General features: G+C 42.6%; 1 protein-coding gene across 10 annotated transcripts in view; it reads left to right on the top strand.

Annotated features, from left to right (window-relative positions):
• Positions 1-525: 525 nt before the first annotated feature.
• Positions 526-19,331, top strand: part of unm_hu7910 (un-named hu7910) — a 214,075-nt gene continuing 195,269 nt past the window's right edge. For 5 of the 10 annotated variants that reach the window (XM_060822659.1, XM_060822653.1, XM_060822658.1 and 2 more), the window contains exon 1: positions 528-779. In XM_060822659.1, coding sequence (XP_060678642.1) covers positions 722-779 — 58 coding nt within the window. In that variant the 5' untranslated portion in view covers positions 528-721. Of the gene's footprint in view, positions 780-19,331 lie in introns of all 10 variants that reach the window. The other 5 variants (XM_060822661.1, XM_060822663.1, XM_060822657.1 and 2 more) reach the window with 2 other exon arrangements.

Genomic DNA, 19,331 nt, shown 5'->3' with positions numbered 1-19,331 from the left:
AAAAGGTAAACTCTGATGTATTCCCACAGATGCTGTCAGTCCTGCTGATCTCCTCTAGCAATTTCTGTCTTTGCTTCGTATTCTTGCAACGAAATGTTAACGAATGCACAAGTAAAACCAGGATCTCCTAGCCCAGAGTTATGGGCCATTGCTCCACAAATGTTGTCTCCTCTCAACTTCCCCCCAACTTGTATCACAGACCCTGTGAGACGCCTTTGGGCCAGCAGGGATTTGAACCCGGGTCCCTCGGCTCCCAGGTAAGGATTCTACCACCACGCCACCCAATCCAAGGGCTGCGGCTCCGCCTGAGGCGCCAACCTTTGAGCTGCAGCACTCGGCCGACGCCCCTCTCGCGAGGCTTTCCCGCTTCCATGTTGCCACGTTCGCTGGGCGCGAGGAGGAGGGCGGAGCATGCCGCTACATAGCCAATAGGAAAGAGGGTCTAACCGGAGGACCGCGGTCGATTGGTGAAGGGGGCTGTCGGTCAGACGGCGCTCCCCGCTCCCTCACACCCCTGGAGAGAGGGGGTGGGGCTTGGGAGGGGGGTCAGGTGGGGACCAACGGCCGCGAGCGCGAGACAGAGACACAGACCGTGACACAGTCAGAGGCAGAGAGGGACCGGCGGCCAGACGGTGTGTGTCTCTCGCTCTCACACACAGAGTCCATTCGGGCCATCGCCGCATCCTCTTCCATCCCGCGGCACATTTTGAAGGAGTGAACCATGACATCGAAGAGCAAGGCGGCGAATAGCCGCTCCAACTCGTCAGCATCCCGGAAAGGTCAGAGCCCGGGGCGGGGGGAGAGGTCAGAGCCCGGGGGGGGGGGGGGGGGGGGGGGTGTGGGGAGAGGTCAGACCAGGGGAGTGGGGACGTCAGACCCGGGGGGGGGGGGGGGGTGTGGAGGGAGGTCAGAGCCTGGGGTGGTGGGGGAAGAGGCCGGGTCTGACCCGAGCGGGAGGGGGTCGGGGCCCGAATGCAGCAGCAGTCTGGGGCGGGGCCGTGGGGTCGGATATTCACCCCCACCCCCCGGGACAACTCTTACCCCCCGAGTGAGTTTCCCGCTGCTGCACCCCCCTTTTCCCCCCACACCCCTCTCCGCCCTAATCCCTCCTCTCCACATCCCCCCTTTCTCCCCCCCCTTTCTCCCCCCCCCCCTCTCCCCCCCCCCCCCCCATCACTGCTGTCCATGCTGGGTTTGCACTGACCCTCTGATTATGTGCCACCTCTTCAGAGGTCATAGATAAATCTCAGCTCTGCTTTTATGTCTGTCTCATTTGTGAGCATTTGCTGCAGCCTTTTTGTTTAAAAACTGGATGTTAAATATGATGTGATGTGGAGAGAGATGGGTGGATCTATTTGCATAATTGTGAATCCCTTCAATTTGTCCTCTTGTAGAAAATGGTCACAGCAAAGGAGGCCACTTGGCCCATTGTGCCGGTGCCGTTCTGAGGAAGAGCACTTTGCCTTGTCCCACTCCCATATACTGCCTGCACAAGTGTTGGCCTGTGCATTTATTTCTTTTCTCTCTTCAATAATTGATGTTCAAATAGGAATTATGTCTGTTTCCACTGCCATAACAAGACCATAAGAAATAGCAACAGTGGGCAGTTAAGCCCCTCGGGTCTGGTCTGCCATTCAGTAGGATCATGGCTGATCCAACACCCCTCACCCAGCTTCCCTTTTCCCTATAACCCATGATGCCCTGACTGATCAAGAATGTATTTAACTCAGTCTTAATTTGAGTCATTGTTGTCAAATGTACCTGAGTGCTGTCAAAATTTTTTTTTTGTTTTGCAAGTAGTGCTGGTGATCATAGCAAACAAGGATGTACAGATCATAGGGTGCTTAGTATTCCAAAGACACTCAATCCTCTGAGAGAAGAAATTCCTGTTCACCTCAGTCTTAAATTGGCACCCCTTTATTCTGAGACTGTGCCCTCTGGTCCTGGACTCTCCCATGAGGGAAAGCATCCTCTTAGCATTTATTATATCAAGACCTCTAAGAATCCTACATGTTTCAATAAGAACCACCTCTCATTCTTACAAACATTTCCAACCTGTTTAGCCCCACACAAGGATTTTGATCCAAACCATTGGATATGTTCTTTAACAAAACACTTTTTCTTTTGCCACCTTTTGATTTTGCCATTCACCTTGTATTTATGCCTCTGGTTCTTGATCTTTTGCCAATGGGATTTTTCTCTTCATCTACTGTGTTCAGATTCCTCACGATTGAACAGCAATCAAATCTCAACTCAGTTATTTCTAAGAGCAACTACAGCTTCTATCATCTGGTTGCAAGACTGTAGTTCCTTATTCTCATGTGCTACTTTTATATAACTGTGATATGTAGTTGAAACAGTTGGAAGTTTCATGTTGCTTACTGGAAAACAACATGTGTAGTTTCATCTGGGTTTATAGTGTGTATAGTTTAAATGGTAAAGTTGAGACACTTCAGCGTGATTCAGAAATTGTTTACAAATAATGGGTATTGCTTGATTTTTAAGCAATTTGTCGATATTTTTGAAGGTAGACATTTATGGTCTAGGTAATGAGGAAACTCAGACTTTGAATGCCAATGTTGAAAAGCTTTGTTGTAATATCCTGTAATTGCAGTGTTGGTCTGAAAATTGATTTGGTTACTGAGAAAGTTAGGGGTGCTTAAAGATGTTGTTAATGTGAACTTTCAGAAAGCTTTTGACATGCAGTTTGATTAATGAAAATAAGAACATTTGAAACTAAGTGGAACTTTGCGGCATAATTTTAAAATTGTAAAAGGACTTAAAATTGGACTAGAGCGAATAATGTTGATGGGAATTTGTGGCTTGGAACATAACAAATCTTTTTTCTCAAGTAATCTGTGTGTGGAGTGTTTTCTGTGTATAAAATAGTATGTTGCAGCTGTGGAAGCAGCAAGTCACAAAGCGACATATTCTCTATAATTGAAGCTGAATGTGGGCAAGGGAGAGGTTTAGACTGAAGGAAGTCAGAATGTTTTCTAAATTGTAAGAAATTAGAAATTGGTAAGTAGAGGCTGGTATATAAGTGACTACGTCAGCAGACACGAGCAAAAGCAGTCAGCAGTTCTTTCTTTTATTATAATTACATTGTTGGCATTTATCTTAGTGTGGTTGAAATTGCTTAAGTTAGGGGCTATCTCATGCATGTAGGGAGTGAAACACTTCGACTTTCTGCCCTTTACTGTGTCATTTGAAGTTAACTTTCTTTGATTTGTGTTGGGGGATGGTAGTTTGTGGAGAGGAATGTGCAGTTACCTCAGTTGGGTAGACAGCTAATATGTGGTCAAGAGTGTGATGCTGGAAAAGCACAGCAGGTCAGGCAGCATACGAGGAGCAGGAAAATCGACGTTTCGGGCAAAAGCCCTAGTGTGTGGTTCAGAACATGCCAACATTACAAGGTTTTATCCTGATTTCAGCTGAGATAAACCCTTGACTGTTCAACAGCCCCCTAATAATTTCTTCAAAAAACACCATCTCATTTTTTTGGAAGTTTTGTCTTTTGAATATCCTTCAAAGTAAAGAGCTTTGATTCGCAAACTTGGTTAATTTAACCAACCTGGGAACACAATGTATTCAAAGTATTTCAGCATTGGGTATAGCCCAGTTCACATAATAAGACTTTGCAATTTTGTGTATCAAGATTTGTGTCTGGTCCAAGGAGGGCATTGTTCTTGCCCTTTTAATTTGGCAAGTATAGGAGTCTGTCTTGATGGCAACATAAACATTTTGGATCTAGTTGTTGTGTTGTTGAGAAGTAATTTCCATTTCTAAAAGTTATAAACTAGCAATTTTCTTGCTCAATCACAAATATGGAAAAGGAATGTTGATAGTGTTCCATTTCTTTTCTGATTGTATTTTTTTGGCCAAAAAAAAATTGAAATGTACAAGCAATTACTACAAATTACACAAAAAAAACACTAACTGGTAGTGTGTGCATCAGTTCATCCTAGAGTTGAGACGATGTTTGATTGAGATGCCAAAAGTGTTCTAACTGACAGTCCTCCTGTGCATATAGACAAATATAATTGTGCATGATACATTATAATGCTTATTCTCTGGGCGCAATGCCTTGTGTACTTTTTCCAGTCAGTTCATGAATGAAATCCTTGCAATCATCTTTGAGGTGGTTGTTTAGCATGGTAAAGTTATTCAGAGTTCTATTTTAAAAGCAAAAATTATTGTTCCCCCTGATTTTAAGTAGAGCTGGAAGGAAATGAGATTAGATTAGATTACTTAGTGTGGAAACAGGCCCTTCGGCCCAGCAAGTCCACATCGACCCTCCGAAGAGCAACCCTCCCAGACCCATTCCCCTACATTTACCCCTACACCTAACACGACATTTTTGGACTGGTAGGAAACCGGAGCACCCAGAGGAAACCCACGCAGACACACGGAGAATGTGCAAACTCCACACAGTCAGTTGCCTGAAGCGGGAATTGAACCCGGAGCTCTTGCACTGTGAGGCAGCAGTGCTAACCACTGTGCCACCATGCTGCCCATTGTGCGCCATTTGTGGGATGAATCCTTAGCAAATACGTGATGGTAATTATTTCAGCTCTTGATTTATGCAGTTGGCCATTTATTACTAGCATCAGTTTTGTTTGCTACAAAGTGCAATTATTTACCAGATAATTCCTTTGTATTGTCCGCCTGGATAATATTTGATGTTTTTGTACAGTGATGTGTCTGGCTAGTTTATTGACTTTGCACTCTGGTGTTTCTTCAGTCCCAAATGGTCTAAACAATCCCCCGATCCTACGTAAATGGCTTGGACTGAACCATCAGATCTGACCTAGCGCAAACACGTAATGAACATGAATTGGCCATTGTTTGATGGTTAGCGATCCTCTGTGTCCCTGTGCTTGAAATTATCTGAAGTAATGAACTGTTTTTCCGCATGTGCTCCTTGGTAGCTTCACTAGTGCAACATATGTTTCAGCTTGCTCGTTTATTTTATTTGAGAGTGTTATTTTTTCACTGGTATGCTTTCTCATATTTTAATAGATTAAAAACTTCAATATTACTGAAAAAAACACATTTGCCAAGTCTTGGAAACTACTTAGGGAATACAGTAACATTATTGTGGGATAATGCCTACCTTGATCAGGTTCGCTGCTCTGTTTTGTGAAAATGTATGAACAGGCCTCAGGATTTAAACTTTGATCCTGAAAAGCACTCTGTAAATCACAGATTGCAATAATTAAAATAGTGTAAATGTTGGAAATCTGAAACAAACACAATACTAGAGAAACTCAGCAGGCTTGGCAACATCTATTTAGAGGGAAACAGACTTAATATTTACTGGATTCAATATGTTAACTTTATTCTCTCCACAGATGCTGCCAGACCTGCTTAAAATCTTCATCATTCAGGGTTTATTCACTCTCCTCCAACAGTCAGTTCTGAGGAAGGGTCACTGGGCCTAGAGTCATAGAGATGTACAGCATGGAAACCGACCCTTCGGTCCAACCCGTCCATGCTGACCAGATATCCCAACCCAATCTAGTCCCACCTGCCTGCACCCAGCCCAGAACCCTCCAAACCCTTCCTATTCATATACCCATCCAAATGCCTCTTAAATTTTGCAATTGTATCAGCCTCCACCACTTCCTCTGGCACCTCATTCCATACACGTACCATCCTCTGTGTAAAAGAGTTGTCCCTTAGGTCTCTTTTATATCTTTCCTCTCTCACCCTAAACCTGTGCCGTCTAGTTCTGGACTCCCCGACCCCAGGGAAAAGACTTTGCCTATTTACCCTATTCATGCCCCTCATAATTTTATAAACCTCTATAAGGTCACCCCTCAGCATCTGACGCCCCAGGGAAAACAGACCTAGCCTGTTCAGCCTCTCCCTATAGCTCAAATCTTCCAACCCTGGCAACATCCGTGTAAATCTTTTCTGAATGCTTTCAAATTTCACAACATCTTTTTGATAGGAAGGAGACCAGAATTGAAACATTAACTTTGATTTCTCTTCAAGAATGCTGCCAGACCTGCTGAGCTTTTGCAGCAACCTCTGTTTTTGCATAGTAGTCCTTTAGTTGGTCAGCTGCCTTCTTGAATCGCTGCAGTTCACATGCTGTAGGCAGGCCCACATTGCCATTAGGTAGCTCCAGGACTTTGACCCAGGGACACAGTGATATATTTTCAAAGTGACTGTAGGGTGACTTGCAGGTGGTGGTGTTCCATATAATTGTTATCTTTTATCCTTCTAGAGATAGTGGTTGTGGATTTGGAAAGTGCTATCTAAAGAACTTCCACAAATTTCTGCAGTGGATCTTGTAGTACACTCTGTTGCTACTGACTGTCGATAGTGGAGGGCGTGAATGTTATGGATGTGATGCCAATCAAGTGGGTTGTTTTATCCTGGGTGGTGTCACACTTCTTGAGTATTGGTGCTCTATTCATTCCAGCAAGTGCGGAGTATTTCAACATAGTGCTGGCTTTGTAGATGGTGGACAGGTTTTGGGGAGTGGAGAGGTGAATTTCTTGCTGCAGGATACCTAGAACTGTGATCGGCTTATACAGCCCCAGTGCTTACATAGTGTGTTGAGTTCAGTTTCTGGTTAATGATAAGCCCCCAGGGTATTGATAGAGGGGAATCAATGAAAGTAGTGCCATTGAATATCAAGAAGCAATGGTTAGGTTCTTATTTGAGATGAACATTACCTGGTATTTGTGTGGATCATGTTAATTGCAACTTGACAGCCTAAACTTGGACTTAGTTAGCCATGGACTGCTTCGCTGCTCTGGACAATGCCTTGTTGAAGATTTAGACAAAAACCTGGCAAACTCCGTTTAATGCTGGTGCATGCTCCATGGTAATACCTCTATCAATCAGAGTCCACTTGCCAACTGATTAATTAAGACTCTCCTCCTACACACGATGAATGTTAACTGCCTTTACTTTGTTATTTTTGTGAAATGTCCTGATATGTTCGAGGCGAGAAACTTTGTCAGTGTGGTCTTTGTCAGCAATACTTGAGTACAAACGAATAACTATTCAAATACAAATAAAAACTTATTGACTTGAAGTCAGGCGTTCTGTGAATTGAATTAAGATTCCAATTTTTTGTCTCTAAATTGGCAAGATCCAAAATCCAGTTTGGACCGAGTCTTGAAGTTGCAGATTTTGAGACAATTTCTGTGGTAAATTGTCTTTTTCAAAAACTTAATTGTTACTGTATTCAATACTTTGGGAGGATCTTTCTACGTGTTGTTGAAATTAAAACTCGGGGACGTAGTTGAAGAATAAAAGGTTTCTCTTTTAAGACAAATTGGTTTTTCTCCCACAGAATTATCGAGTCCCTTTGCAATTTATCATGCAGGATAGTATTTAATAAAGCGTTCTTCTTTGTCTGGAACGAATGTTACTGTTCTGTTCCCAAAGGTTTCTAATTAACCACTACATCTGGACTGTGTTTCAGAACTGAACCCAGCTTTATGCAAATGGCTTCATCGAGAGTACACAAAATCTGAAATAAATTGTTACTGATGGACTGCTGCATATCACTATAGATTTAGGAACAACTGTTAAAGATGTTTCATTTTAATATTAATATTCAAAGTTTGCCTAGCCAGTCATTTAAGAAAGATAACAAATGTTTTGTTAAACTGTTCAGTGGCAATGTTTATAATTAGTTGAAAGGTGTTATGAAGCTGCTGAATTTGTGAAACTCGTAGTTATTTTTAATTAAGCTAATCATGCTTACCATTGTTTTTGATTAGCTTCCCTATAGTGTGGAAACAGGTACTTCGGCCCAGTTAATCCGCACCGACCCTCCGAAGAGTAACCCACCCAGACCCATTCCCTCTGACTAATGCACCTAACTCTATCTACAAGCAATTTAGCATGACCAGTTCACCTGAACTGCACATCTTTGGACTGTGGGAGGAAACCCACGCAGACACAGGAAGAACGTGCAAACTCCACATAGACAGTTGCTGGAATCGAACCCAGGTCCCTGCCGGTGCGAGGCAGCAGTGCTAACCACTGAGCCACTGTGCTGCCCCCACTTATTACTGCAGTGTCCTCGCAATACCACTCTTGTTTTTAAGGAAAGAATGTTGAATCATGTTCTGTGCTAAGCAGATCCAAAGTTACTGTAAAGATAAATAAATGTCTCCTTTCGCAAGGATATGACCAGGAAGAGGCATTGAAAGGATGTGCCTAAATTTGCATATGATAAGCAAAAGAGCAAACTTAAATTGAAATTGTAATGTCAGATGCAGTGCACAGAAATATAAGTAAGATTTTAATTTGCCACATTTGTGTACGTTTCTGTTGGCATGTCCTTCTCTCATAGTGGTTCGATAGTATAAAACTTGAATGTAGCTGACAAATGAGAACATCATGTTAAAGTTTTTTGTCTTGCACTTGTCAGGACACTTAGAACTTATCATAGAATCCCTACAGTGTGGAAACAGGACATCTGGTCCAACAAGTCCACACCGACTCTCCAGAGAGTATCCCACCCAGACACATTCCCCTGCTGTATTACTCTACATTTACCCCAGACTAATGCACCTAGCCTACACATCCCCGAGCTATATGGGCAACTCACCAAAGCCAATTCACCTAACCTACCCCTCTTTGGACTGTGGGAGGAAACTGGAGCACCAGGAGGAAAGCCGCACAGACACAGAATGTGCAAACTTCACACAGGCAGTCACCTGAGGTCAGAATTGAACCTGGGTTCCCTTGCGCTGAGGCAGCAGTACTAACCACTGTCCCACCATGCCACTTTGCAAGAACACAAATGTAAAGCAGAACAATCTTTAATCTGTATGAAATAAGTGTGCCTGATTCAGTGTATGTAGACTTCGCTAGTTATCTTTGCTAATCAACCTGTTCAGGTTATTACACTGCTCTGGAGGAGATGGGACTTGAAACTGGAACTCCTGGTTCAGAGGAAGAGATGTTTCCACTACCACATGAGTCCTATAGTAGAGTTTGTCTGATGTTTATGCATTCATTATTCAATGTCCTGACCAATCAAAGACAAACCACTACTTTTTGTCATTGATATGAATGATTTGGATGTGAGCACAAGAGGGACAGTTATTAAGTTTGCAGATGACACCAAAATTGGAGGTGTAGTGGATAGCGAATAAGGTTACCTCAGATTACAATGGGATCTTGATCAGATGGGCCAGTGGGCTGAGGAGTAGCAGATAGAGTTTAAATAAACGCAAGGTGCTGCATTTTGGGAAAGCAAATCTTAACAGGACTTGGACACTCAATGGTTGGGCAAAAGTGAGGGCTGCAGATGCTAGAAATCTGCATCCTGTTCCTCGGATGCAGCCGGACCTGCTGTGCTTTTCCAGCACCACTCTAATGTAGATTTAATGGTAAGGTCCTATGGAGTGTTGCTGAACTAAGAGACTTCTGAGTGCAAGTTCATAGCTCCTTGAAAGTGGAGTCACAGATAGAAAGGATGGTGAAGAAGGCATTTGGTATGCTTTCCGTTATTGATCAGAGTATTGAGTACAGGAGTTGGGAGGTCATTTTGTAGCTAAACAGGACATTGGTTAGGCCACTTTTGGAATATTATGTGCAATTCTGGTCTCCATCCTATTGGGAAGATGTTGTGAAACTTGAAAGGGTTCAGAAAAGGTTTACAGGGATGTTGTCAGCGTTGGAGGATTTGAGCTATCGATCGAGGCTAAATTGGTTGGGACTATTTTCTCTAGAGCGTCTGAGGCTGAGGGGTGACATTATAGAGGTTTATAAAATCGTGAGGGGCATGGATAGGTCTTTTCCCTGGTGTTGGGATGTCCAGAACTAGAGGGCATAGGTTTAGGGTGAGGGGAAAGACATAAACGAGACCTAAGGGCCAACTTTTTCATGCAGAGGGTGGTGTGTGGGATGGGCTGCCAGAGGAAGTGGAGGCTAGTACAGTTGCAGCATTTAAAAGGATAGGTACATGAATAGGAAGGGTTGGAAGGGATATGGGTCAGATGCTGCCAGGTAAGATTAGATTAGTTTGGGATATCTGGTCAGCATGGATGAGTTGGACTGAAGGGTCTGTTCCTGTGCTGTACATCTCTATGGCATGTTTAAAATTAAACCTAGTCTTGGAAGTGAACTGTTAATCATCATCAGGTGTATTCTCCATGACAATGTCTGCAAATCAGTTTAAAAATCAGATAAACTATTTCATTAAATCTTACTAAGTGCTTAATGCCACAAGAGTTTAGATTTATTTATATTAGAGTGACAGGGCTGTTAACCTTCTGTTAAGAGTCTGTATTTTTGTCATTGTTTAGTGCACTAAGTCCTCCTTACTAACTAGCGTGAAAATCAGGAGAGCTGTGTCTCAGACTAGTCAAGCAACAGCGTGACACAGTCATGTTCGTAGAGTCATACCTTACAGACAATGTCCCAGATGTCACTGTCCCCGGATATGTCCTGTCCCACTGGCAGGACAGACCCTGCAGAGGTGATGGTATATTGGGGTACAGTCGGGGGGAAGTTGCCCTGGGAGTCTTCAACATTGACACTGGACCCCATGAAGTTTCATGACTTCAGGTTAAACATGAGTGAGAAAAGTCATGGGTAAGGCAGTCCTGCTGACTGCCACATACTCCTGATGAAGCAGCACTCCTTTATGTTGGATAGCACTTAGGAAGCACTGGGGGTGCCAGATGTTCTCTGGTGGGGGATTTTAATGTTAACCACCGAGTGGCTCACAGCAGCACTAATGGACGAGCTTGTTGGATCGTAAGGAACTTAGCTGCAGGATTAGAGCTGCAGCACATGGTGAAGGAACCAACCAGAGGGAAAACGTACTTCATCCTTGCCAGACTATGTGTTGCAGATGCATCTGCCCATGACGGTTGCTCTTAACGATTCTGTAACACAGTCCTTGCGGAATCGGACTCCCGTCTTCACATTGGTTGTGTCACACAACATGATGGGGGGTATTACCATCGTATTAAATGGGATTGGCTTCAAAGATCTAACAACTCAAGACTGGCCATCCTTGTGGATCAGCAAAATGAGATGTGAATCTGGTGAAGCCATCAAACCAGCTTACTTAACATATGTGACAGCATAAGGAGCAAGCTGATCGTACAACCAACTGATTAACTGAAGGTCTACAATCTTGCCACATGCAATCATGAATTGGCATGGACGAGTTGGACTGAAGGGTCTGTTTCCGTGTTGTACACCTCTATGACTCGATGAATGGTGGTGGACAATTATTCCTGCTTCCTGCAAGGCCTCTTCCATTTTCCCAGTTATGTCATCTACATCACATGTATTCTGATGATGCCAGCTTCGACGAGGAGGCCTCCAAAACATCCACCTTCTTCAACCAAGGATTCCCCACCACTGTAGTTGACTAGGTCCTTAGCTGGGTCCAATTCATTTATTGCGTTTCAGCCTTCACCCCTTCTCTTCCCTCCCACAGCAGCAATGGGGTCCCCTTTGTCCTCCCCTACCATCCCACTAGCAGCCACATAGTTGCAATTTCTGCCACCCCCAGCAGGATACCACCACTAAACACACATTCCCCTCCATTCCCTTGTCTGCCTTCCACAAGGGCTGTTCCTCCACACCACCCTGGTCCACTCCTCTTTCATGCCCAACACCATTCCCACAGACAGCACCTTCGCCTGCAACTGTAGGTGTAACATCTGCCTGTTTACTGCCTCCCTCCTCAGCATCACAGACTCAATCCAGTCTTGCTGTTCATAATGTGGTCTCCTCTACAGGAGGCTGGGTGACTTCTTCTAAGAACACTTATGTTCTATCCGCGAAAAAGACCATGAGCTTCCTGTTGCTTGAAACTTCAACAAGTGATCTTGTTGCCTGGCCAACCTTTGTCTTAGGTTTGCTGTTGAGCACAAGCCTGAAGAACAGCATCTCCTTTTCCACTTGGATACTCTATTGCCTTCTGGACTGAATATTGAATTCAACAATTTTAGGGCTTCAGGTGTCTCCTCCCATGTCCATATCTAACACCCACACACCCGACCTTGTTTTCACATGGTCTTTATTACACATCATTTTGTTAGCCACTAATTATTCTTAGCAGCTATCCATTTTTCTAGGCTGGGCATTATCCACTCCTTTCTGCCCAACTGTCCTCGTTTCTCTTTGGGCTCGTTCTTCAACTATCAGTAGATGTGATCTATATGGACTTCAGTAAGGCATTCGACAAGGTTCCCCATGGGAGACTGATTAGCAAGGTTAGGTCTCATGGAATACAGGGAGAACAAGCCATTTGGATACAGAACTGGCTCATTAGAAGACCGAGGGTGGTGGTGGAGGGTTGTTTTTCAGACTGGAGGCCTGTGACCAGTAGAGTGCCACAAGGATTGGTGCTGGGTCAACTACTTTTCATCATTTATATAAATGATTTGGATGTGAGCATAAGAGGTACAGTTAGTAAGTTTGCAGTTGACACCAAAATTGGAGGTGTGGTGGACAGCAAAGAGGGTTACATCAGATTACAACAGGATCTGGACCAGATGGGCCAATGGGCTGAGAAGTGGCAGATGGAGTTTAAATCAGATAAATGCGAGGTGCTGCATTTTGGGAAAGCAAATCTTAGCAGGACTTATACACTTTATGGTAAGGTCCTAGGGAGTGTTGCTGAACAAAGAGACCTTGGAGTGCAGGTTCATAGCTCTTAGAAAGTGGAATCACAGTTAGATAGGAATAGTGAAGAAGGCGTTTGGTATGCTTTCCTTTATTGGTCAGAGTATTGAGTATAAGAATTGGGAGGACATGTTGCGGTTGTATAGTATATTGACTAGGCCACTGTTGGAATATTGTGTGCAGTTCTAATCTCTTTCCTAATTGAAAGATGTTGTGAAACTTGAAAGGATTCAGAAAAAGATTTACAAGGATGTTGCCAGGGTTGGAGGATTTGAGCTACAGAGAGAGGCTAAACAGGCTGGGGCTGTTTTCCCTGGAAAGTCGGAGGCTGAGGGGTGACTTTATAGAGGTTTATAAAATTATGGGGCATGGATAGGATAAATAGGCAAAGTCTTTTCCCTGGGGTCGTGGAGTCCAGAACTAGAGGGCATAGGTTTAGGGTGAGAGGGGAAAGATATAAAAGAGACCTAAGGGGCAACTTTTTCACGCAGAGAGTGGTGCGTGTATGGAATGAGCTGCCAGAAGATGTGGTGGAGGCTGGTACATTTGCAACATTTAAGAGCCATTTAGATGGGTACGTGAATAGGAAGGGTTTGGAAGGACATGGACCGGGTGCTGGCAGGTGAGACTAAATTGGGTTGGGATATCTGGCCGTCATGGACGGGTTGGACCAAAGGGTCTGTTTCTGTACTGTATATCTCTGACTATTTCCTCCTTAACCCTTATCTTTATTAAAACCAACTTTTTCCCAACCATGATCAGTTCTGTAGAAGGTGCACTGGACCCAAAACATTTGAATCTGATTTCTCACTCCAGATGCTGCCAGATCTGCTGACTTTTTCCAACCCTGTCTCCTTTTGTTTCTGATTTCCAGCATCTGCAGTTCTTTTGGTTTTTAATCTAATGGGACTTTCCTGACCTGCTCCAATGTAAGTATAACTCTCCTAAATAAGGAAACCAAAAGTGTATGCAGTTCTCTAGTTATGAACAGTCCTAGGGCCTGTACTCTTGTCGTAAGACAACTTATAATCCATACGACTTGCAGTACCAGTCAGCATTCCATCTGGTTTTGTTATTTGGTGTACCTCCACACTAATGTTGTTTCATATGTGCAGTCAACCAAATTGCTTAATGCTGAATAATTCTGTAGCTAATCTCCATTGACTAGATATCTGATGAAGGAGCAGAGTTCCAAAAGCTTGTACTTCCAAATGAACCTGTTGGGACTATAACCTGGTGGTATGATTTTTAACATTGTCCCTCCCCAGTCCAACACTGGCACCTCCACATCATTCATTTAAGCGTCTATTACTTTTGTCCGTGTTCTTCCAAAGTGAACAAGCTCTCATTTTTTCGCATCATACTTCATTCTGCTGTTTATTTTACCCATAGTGTCTCCCTTTGCAGACTACTTGCATTGCTTAACTTGCTTTGCTATTTGCATTCTCAGCGAAGTTTGATACAATACCGTTATGAAGGTGTAGAGAGTGAAAGACTTGGCCAGCACATGAAGTGCTAGAGAATTTACATAGTAACATTTGGTTTTGAACAGAGCATTGGTTGAGTTGCTATGAGATTAAAACCCAAATTTGAATTCGGCCAGTTTAAATTGTACCCTGAAAATACCAAATTCCAATCAAGCTTGAATTGAGTATGTTGGCAATCTTAAAAGTCACTGATACAATTTGATGCTTTGAGGGGGGTATAAGACTGGGGAAATTGAACAGTTGGGAGGAGAACTGCCAAGCCACGGCAAGTAAACAGACTGCCTGAAAAAATAGCTCTCTTAAAAGGTACCTTTTTCGATCAGTAACCTGTGAAGCAGAAATTTCTAAACAGACTCGGGAAAGTTCAAATAGAAGAACCTAAAGCTGCTTGGTTTTGTGATCAGAAGTTTTGTAAATCTTAATCAGGAGTTTTATCGGACTAGCATTATAGAAGGGAAGGTATAAGATAGGTTAGAGTAAGGAATTGTGAATAGTTGTTAGTTAATAATTCTGTTATACTTTAAGAAACCAAGTTATTAATTTTTACTTCAAGTAGTTCTTGGCCACTCAATTTTACAGATTACTGTACGGGATAAATCTTTTCTGAATTGCTGGTTTGAAATTAAGCAGGAGGGTTTACCCTGTGTCATAACAATACATTTAGGCCCATTGTTCAAATTATTAATATGTAAATAGTAGAGTCCTGAGAAGTCTGTGGAATCCACGAGTTGTACTTGGCGGAGCTGGAACTGATTAATTTCTCCTTTGTTTTGTTAACTGACCGATTGTGTTTCGATGCTGATTAATACCCCCAAGCATGAGTGTTATCTTGTATAGTGACCTCAAATGTGCCACTTTAATACATGCCTCTTGGAGATCCAAATGCACTGCATCTACTGTTTCCTGGTCAGTATATCTCAAATAACTCTTGATAAATAGATCTAAACTATTTTCTTTCCACAGAACCATGTCAACTCTACTGGTTTGTATTCTGTTAAAAATCTCACAACACCAGGTTGTGGGCCAACAAGTTTATTTGGAAGTGCTAACTTTCGTCATGTTGCTCATTCATCAGGTGGCTGTGAGATTTTTCACTTTGTGCATCCCAGGCCAACACAGGCATCTCCAAATCGTATTTGTATTCTGATTTTCTAAATATCTAGCTCAAACTCTCTCAAAGAGTTACTCCATTTTTCTCAAAGACACATTATACACTAAAGTTTCCTGCTTTGTCTTTTTGTTGTGTTGATTACTATAACTTGGAGGTGCCAATGTTGGACTAGGTGGACAAAGCTAAAAATCTCAACACCAGGTTATAGTCCAACAGGTTTATTTGGAAGCTGTAGCTTTTGGAGTACAGCTCCTTCATCAGGTGTTGAAAGAGCGGTGCTCAGAAAACTAGTGCTTTCAAATAAACCTGTTGGACTATATCCTGGTGTTGTGAGATTTTTAACATTGTACAGGAGTCTAACAATCAATACAATTTCAGCAGTTGTATTCAGTTGTATTTCAATGGACTGTATTTCACTTGTTTAATACAAAACTTAATATTAAAGCTTATTTTAATTGTCCATTTTCATTTAAATTGTGTTGGTATTTCTTTTCATAGCGCAGTAATAAGCTTTGATTAAAACTGACAATAGTGTAAATAGGGCATTCTTCGTGGAAAAATGTTTCCTTTTTTTCCTCAAATAGTACTATTAATCATTGGACTTTATGGAGATTGCTGTCTGTTTAGTTGCTTAGATATATCCTATTCATTTATCATTTGGAAGTTTATGGCAGCTAACTTCTGTCACATTTTGCATCCATCTGTTTAATAAGTTAATGTCATTTGACTATTGATTTTGAGCACCCGAAAAGCTTGATACCTACCCACGTTGTAATAAATTTCATTACATTATCCAACTCCTCAATATTTGCTAACTTGTAATCTTGGTTCATATTGAAAGTTGATATCCTTTGTTATTTGAATACCATTCTTTATGCGAATAGATTTTTAAAAGGTGTTTAGCTGTAGTAACAAAAGTGTTTAGTGGTGAGGCTGCAGAATTCAGTTTTCTGGTTGGATGACTTGAATTACCTCATTGTATGGGAGAGATCAACTTTAAGTCATTTACTTTGACAGCTAAATATTTCACAAATGAAGTGCCTTATAATTTTGCATCGTCAATGGCCCTCATCCATGAATGTCTAAATACTGACATTAAAATACAGATGATCTGTCTACTGATTTTGCCTAATACTGTAAACAGTTGACAAAATTACCACTTTTTAACTGTTGATTCTTCCATCTTGGCACAGAAGCTGTGCATCAACTCTGCAAGTTCAACTGGAACTGAGCTTTCCTAGCGAAGACTGTGACACTGGTAACTTTTGAATGGCATGTTGTTGAGCTCTTATCATTAGTGTTGGATGTTTGTAGTTCTAATTGTAGCACTTGAATTTGTGTTTGCATGCAACCCTTTTTCTGTGTGTTTTTCCTTTTCTCTGTTTAAGCATTGTGTAAGTTCTTGGGCTGATATGCTCTTTGAGTTGAAGTATTAGCATTTGCAGAATGTTTTATTACGAAATTGGAGAATGTGTTAATTTTATTTGTTAGTTTCATTGCTCCAATTGTGCTGTTTTAGTAGTATTAATATTACCGTTCTGGTGGCGGGAAAAAGAATCCCTAACTAACCCAAGGTTCTTGACTGAAAAGATTTTGGTCCTAACTGCATGGCTGTGTGCTTAAATCATCTGGATACTCAAACCTGAAGTACATTTGTTCGGTACAGGATAGAGCTGAGAAATGTTTTCTAGTTAGCTTGAAACATATTTGTAATTTTTGTAAAATTACATGCCCATTGTCATGTCCGACTCATCTCTTGAAGTTCAACCCTCACAGTTTTCACTCATCATTACACTGCATCCAAGTATACTTATTTTCAGTTATTGAGTTCACGTACTTCTCTGAGACAAACTATTACATCATGTGAAGCATTTGATTGTCTCGCAGCCTCTTGGTTCTAACCTCATTTCAAGACACATTTGATCTAATACCTTTACAAAGAGTGAATTACCTCTGGCCTTGAACTGAATCACTCCCCTCAATCTTGTTCCTTGCCGGTCTGTGAATCTTTCCTAATGTGCGTAATCTCAGATATGGAATCATTGTCTCTTTTTAAAGTAGGATGCCTGAAACTTCACTGTTTTAAATTGAGCTTCTCCAGTGATCTGTACAAAGTTGGAATAAAATGTTTTAACTTGCAGTCCTGCACCTGGCAGTGTGAATTTCATTAGTTTTAACTGGGACCTGTTAGCGAGTGATAAATAATATTTTATGGATATTTTAGTACTGGTTGTTCACCATTTGAAGTGTTGACAGGAGCCTGTCTGTTGTGATTTTTGTGGATAAATGTGTAGGCTGGAGGGCTTGTCATAATCAGATTGAAAAGTTTGTTAATTTGATCCCTTCAATATAGTTTTCAGATGTCTCCTTTTGCTCAATAATAGCAGTTTCATTGGGCAAGAGTTCTCTCTCCCTCCCACAGATCCCTTCACCCACCTTTAACACACTTCCTCTGCCTGGGCCTCTTCCTCTGGCCTTTTACCTGCATTCGACCTGTTCTTCATGAACTATTGATGTGACATGGTTATCTCAATTTCTCTGCCACCTTATCAGTTTGCTGGGAGTTGACTGTGTATTCTGAGGGTTGTATCTGAGAGCACATTGTTATCAAGCCTGCTGACAAGAATGGGTGTTACCTGGTGTACTGACCTCTATGTTGCAGAGGCCGAACACTAGCTCTCAGACACCCCCTTCTATCTCTGGACCATGACCCCATCATTGAACAGCAGGCCACAATCACTTTTCTCATGATCACACCGGTGCATGTCCCTCTATTCCCCCACCAGGACATTCTCAGGGCTGGATAGCTCTTCCTGGGAAAGGGGCCTGAGTTATCCCCATCCTCCACCGGGCCCAGCTTGTTCTCTTTGAACAACTTCCCTTTTAACTCATGTCACTTCATTCGGGTCAAAAGGGTGGCCATGGATACCAGCATGGGCCCCAGTTACGTCTGTAACTTTGTGGGGTACTTGGAATACTCCTTTGCATAACTCTTTCTTCAGTACATTGATGCTGCTTCCATCTCTCATCCAGAATTAGAGTTTATCAATTTCCTTCCACTGTCCACCCAGTCCTCTTTCATCCAAACCATCTCTGACCACCTCCCTTCCCTTCCCTTGATATCTGTTTCCATTTCTGGACAGAGGCTGCCTTTCATAGTTACCTTGACTATGTATATCCTCACACTTGCTTCTTGTAAAGACTGTTTCATTCTTCTAATTTCCCCATCTCTGTCGCAATTGTTCTGATGGTGCCAACTTCTACAAGGGGACCTCTGAAATGTCTATCATCTTCCTTCACTGAGGATTCCTTATCATCATGGTTAACACAGCCCTCAGTCATGTCCACCCATCTCTAAAATTTAGACCCTTCTCTTCCCTCCCACAACAGTGATTGGGTCCTTCTGGTCCTTACTTACCACCCACTATCATCCACATCCAGAAGACTATTAGCTGCAGTTCCACCACCTCTAGATACACATTCCCCTCCCTTCCTTTGTCAGCCTTCTGCAGGGTCAGTTCCCTCCAGAACACCTTGATCTACTCCACCTAATATGTCCCTACATACCCATGGCACCTTCCCATACTGTTGCAGAAGATTAAATACCTATCCATTTACTTCCTCCCTCCTCACTATTCAAAGCCCCATCTTCTAGGTGAAGCAGTATTTTGTGTACTTCAGTCAATCTAATCTACTGCATTTGCTGCTCACAATGTAGTCTCCTCTGCATTGGGGAAATGAAGGACAGACTGGGTGGTGGCTTTACAGAACACCTATCTTCGGTCCATAAAAAAGACTCAGCTTCCTGTTGCTTGCCACTTCAACACTTGCCACTTGGCCATGCTAAAATGCCCATAGTGTTAGGTGCATTAGTCAGGGGTAAATGTGGGAAATAGGTCTAGATGGGTTATGCTTGTGGGCAGCACGGTGGCTCAGTGGTTAGCACTGCTGCCTCGCAGCACCAGGGTTCTGGGTTCGATTCCCACCTGTCTGTGTGGAGTTTGCACATTCTCCTCGTGTCTGTGTAGGTTTCCTCTGGGTGCTCTGGTTTCCTCCCACAATCCAAAGATGTGCAGGCCATGCTAAATTGCCCACAGTGTTTA

Source organism: Hemiscyllium ocellatum, chromosome 4 (assembly GCF_020745735.1).
Source record: "Hemiscyllium ocellatum isolate sHemOce1 chromosome 4, sHemOce1.pat.X.cur, whole genome shotgun sequence".
Lineage (NCBI taxonomy): Eukaryota > Metazoa > Chordata > Chondrichthyes > Orectolobiformes > Hemiscylliidae > Hemiscyllium > Hemiscyllium ocellatum.
Note: the sequence above shows the minus strand (reverse complement) of the source record. Positions and strands in the feature narration are given on the sequence as shown.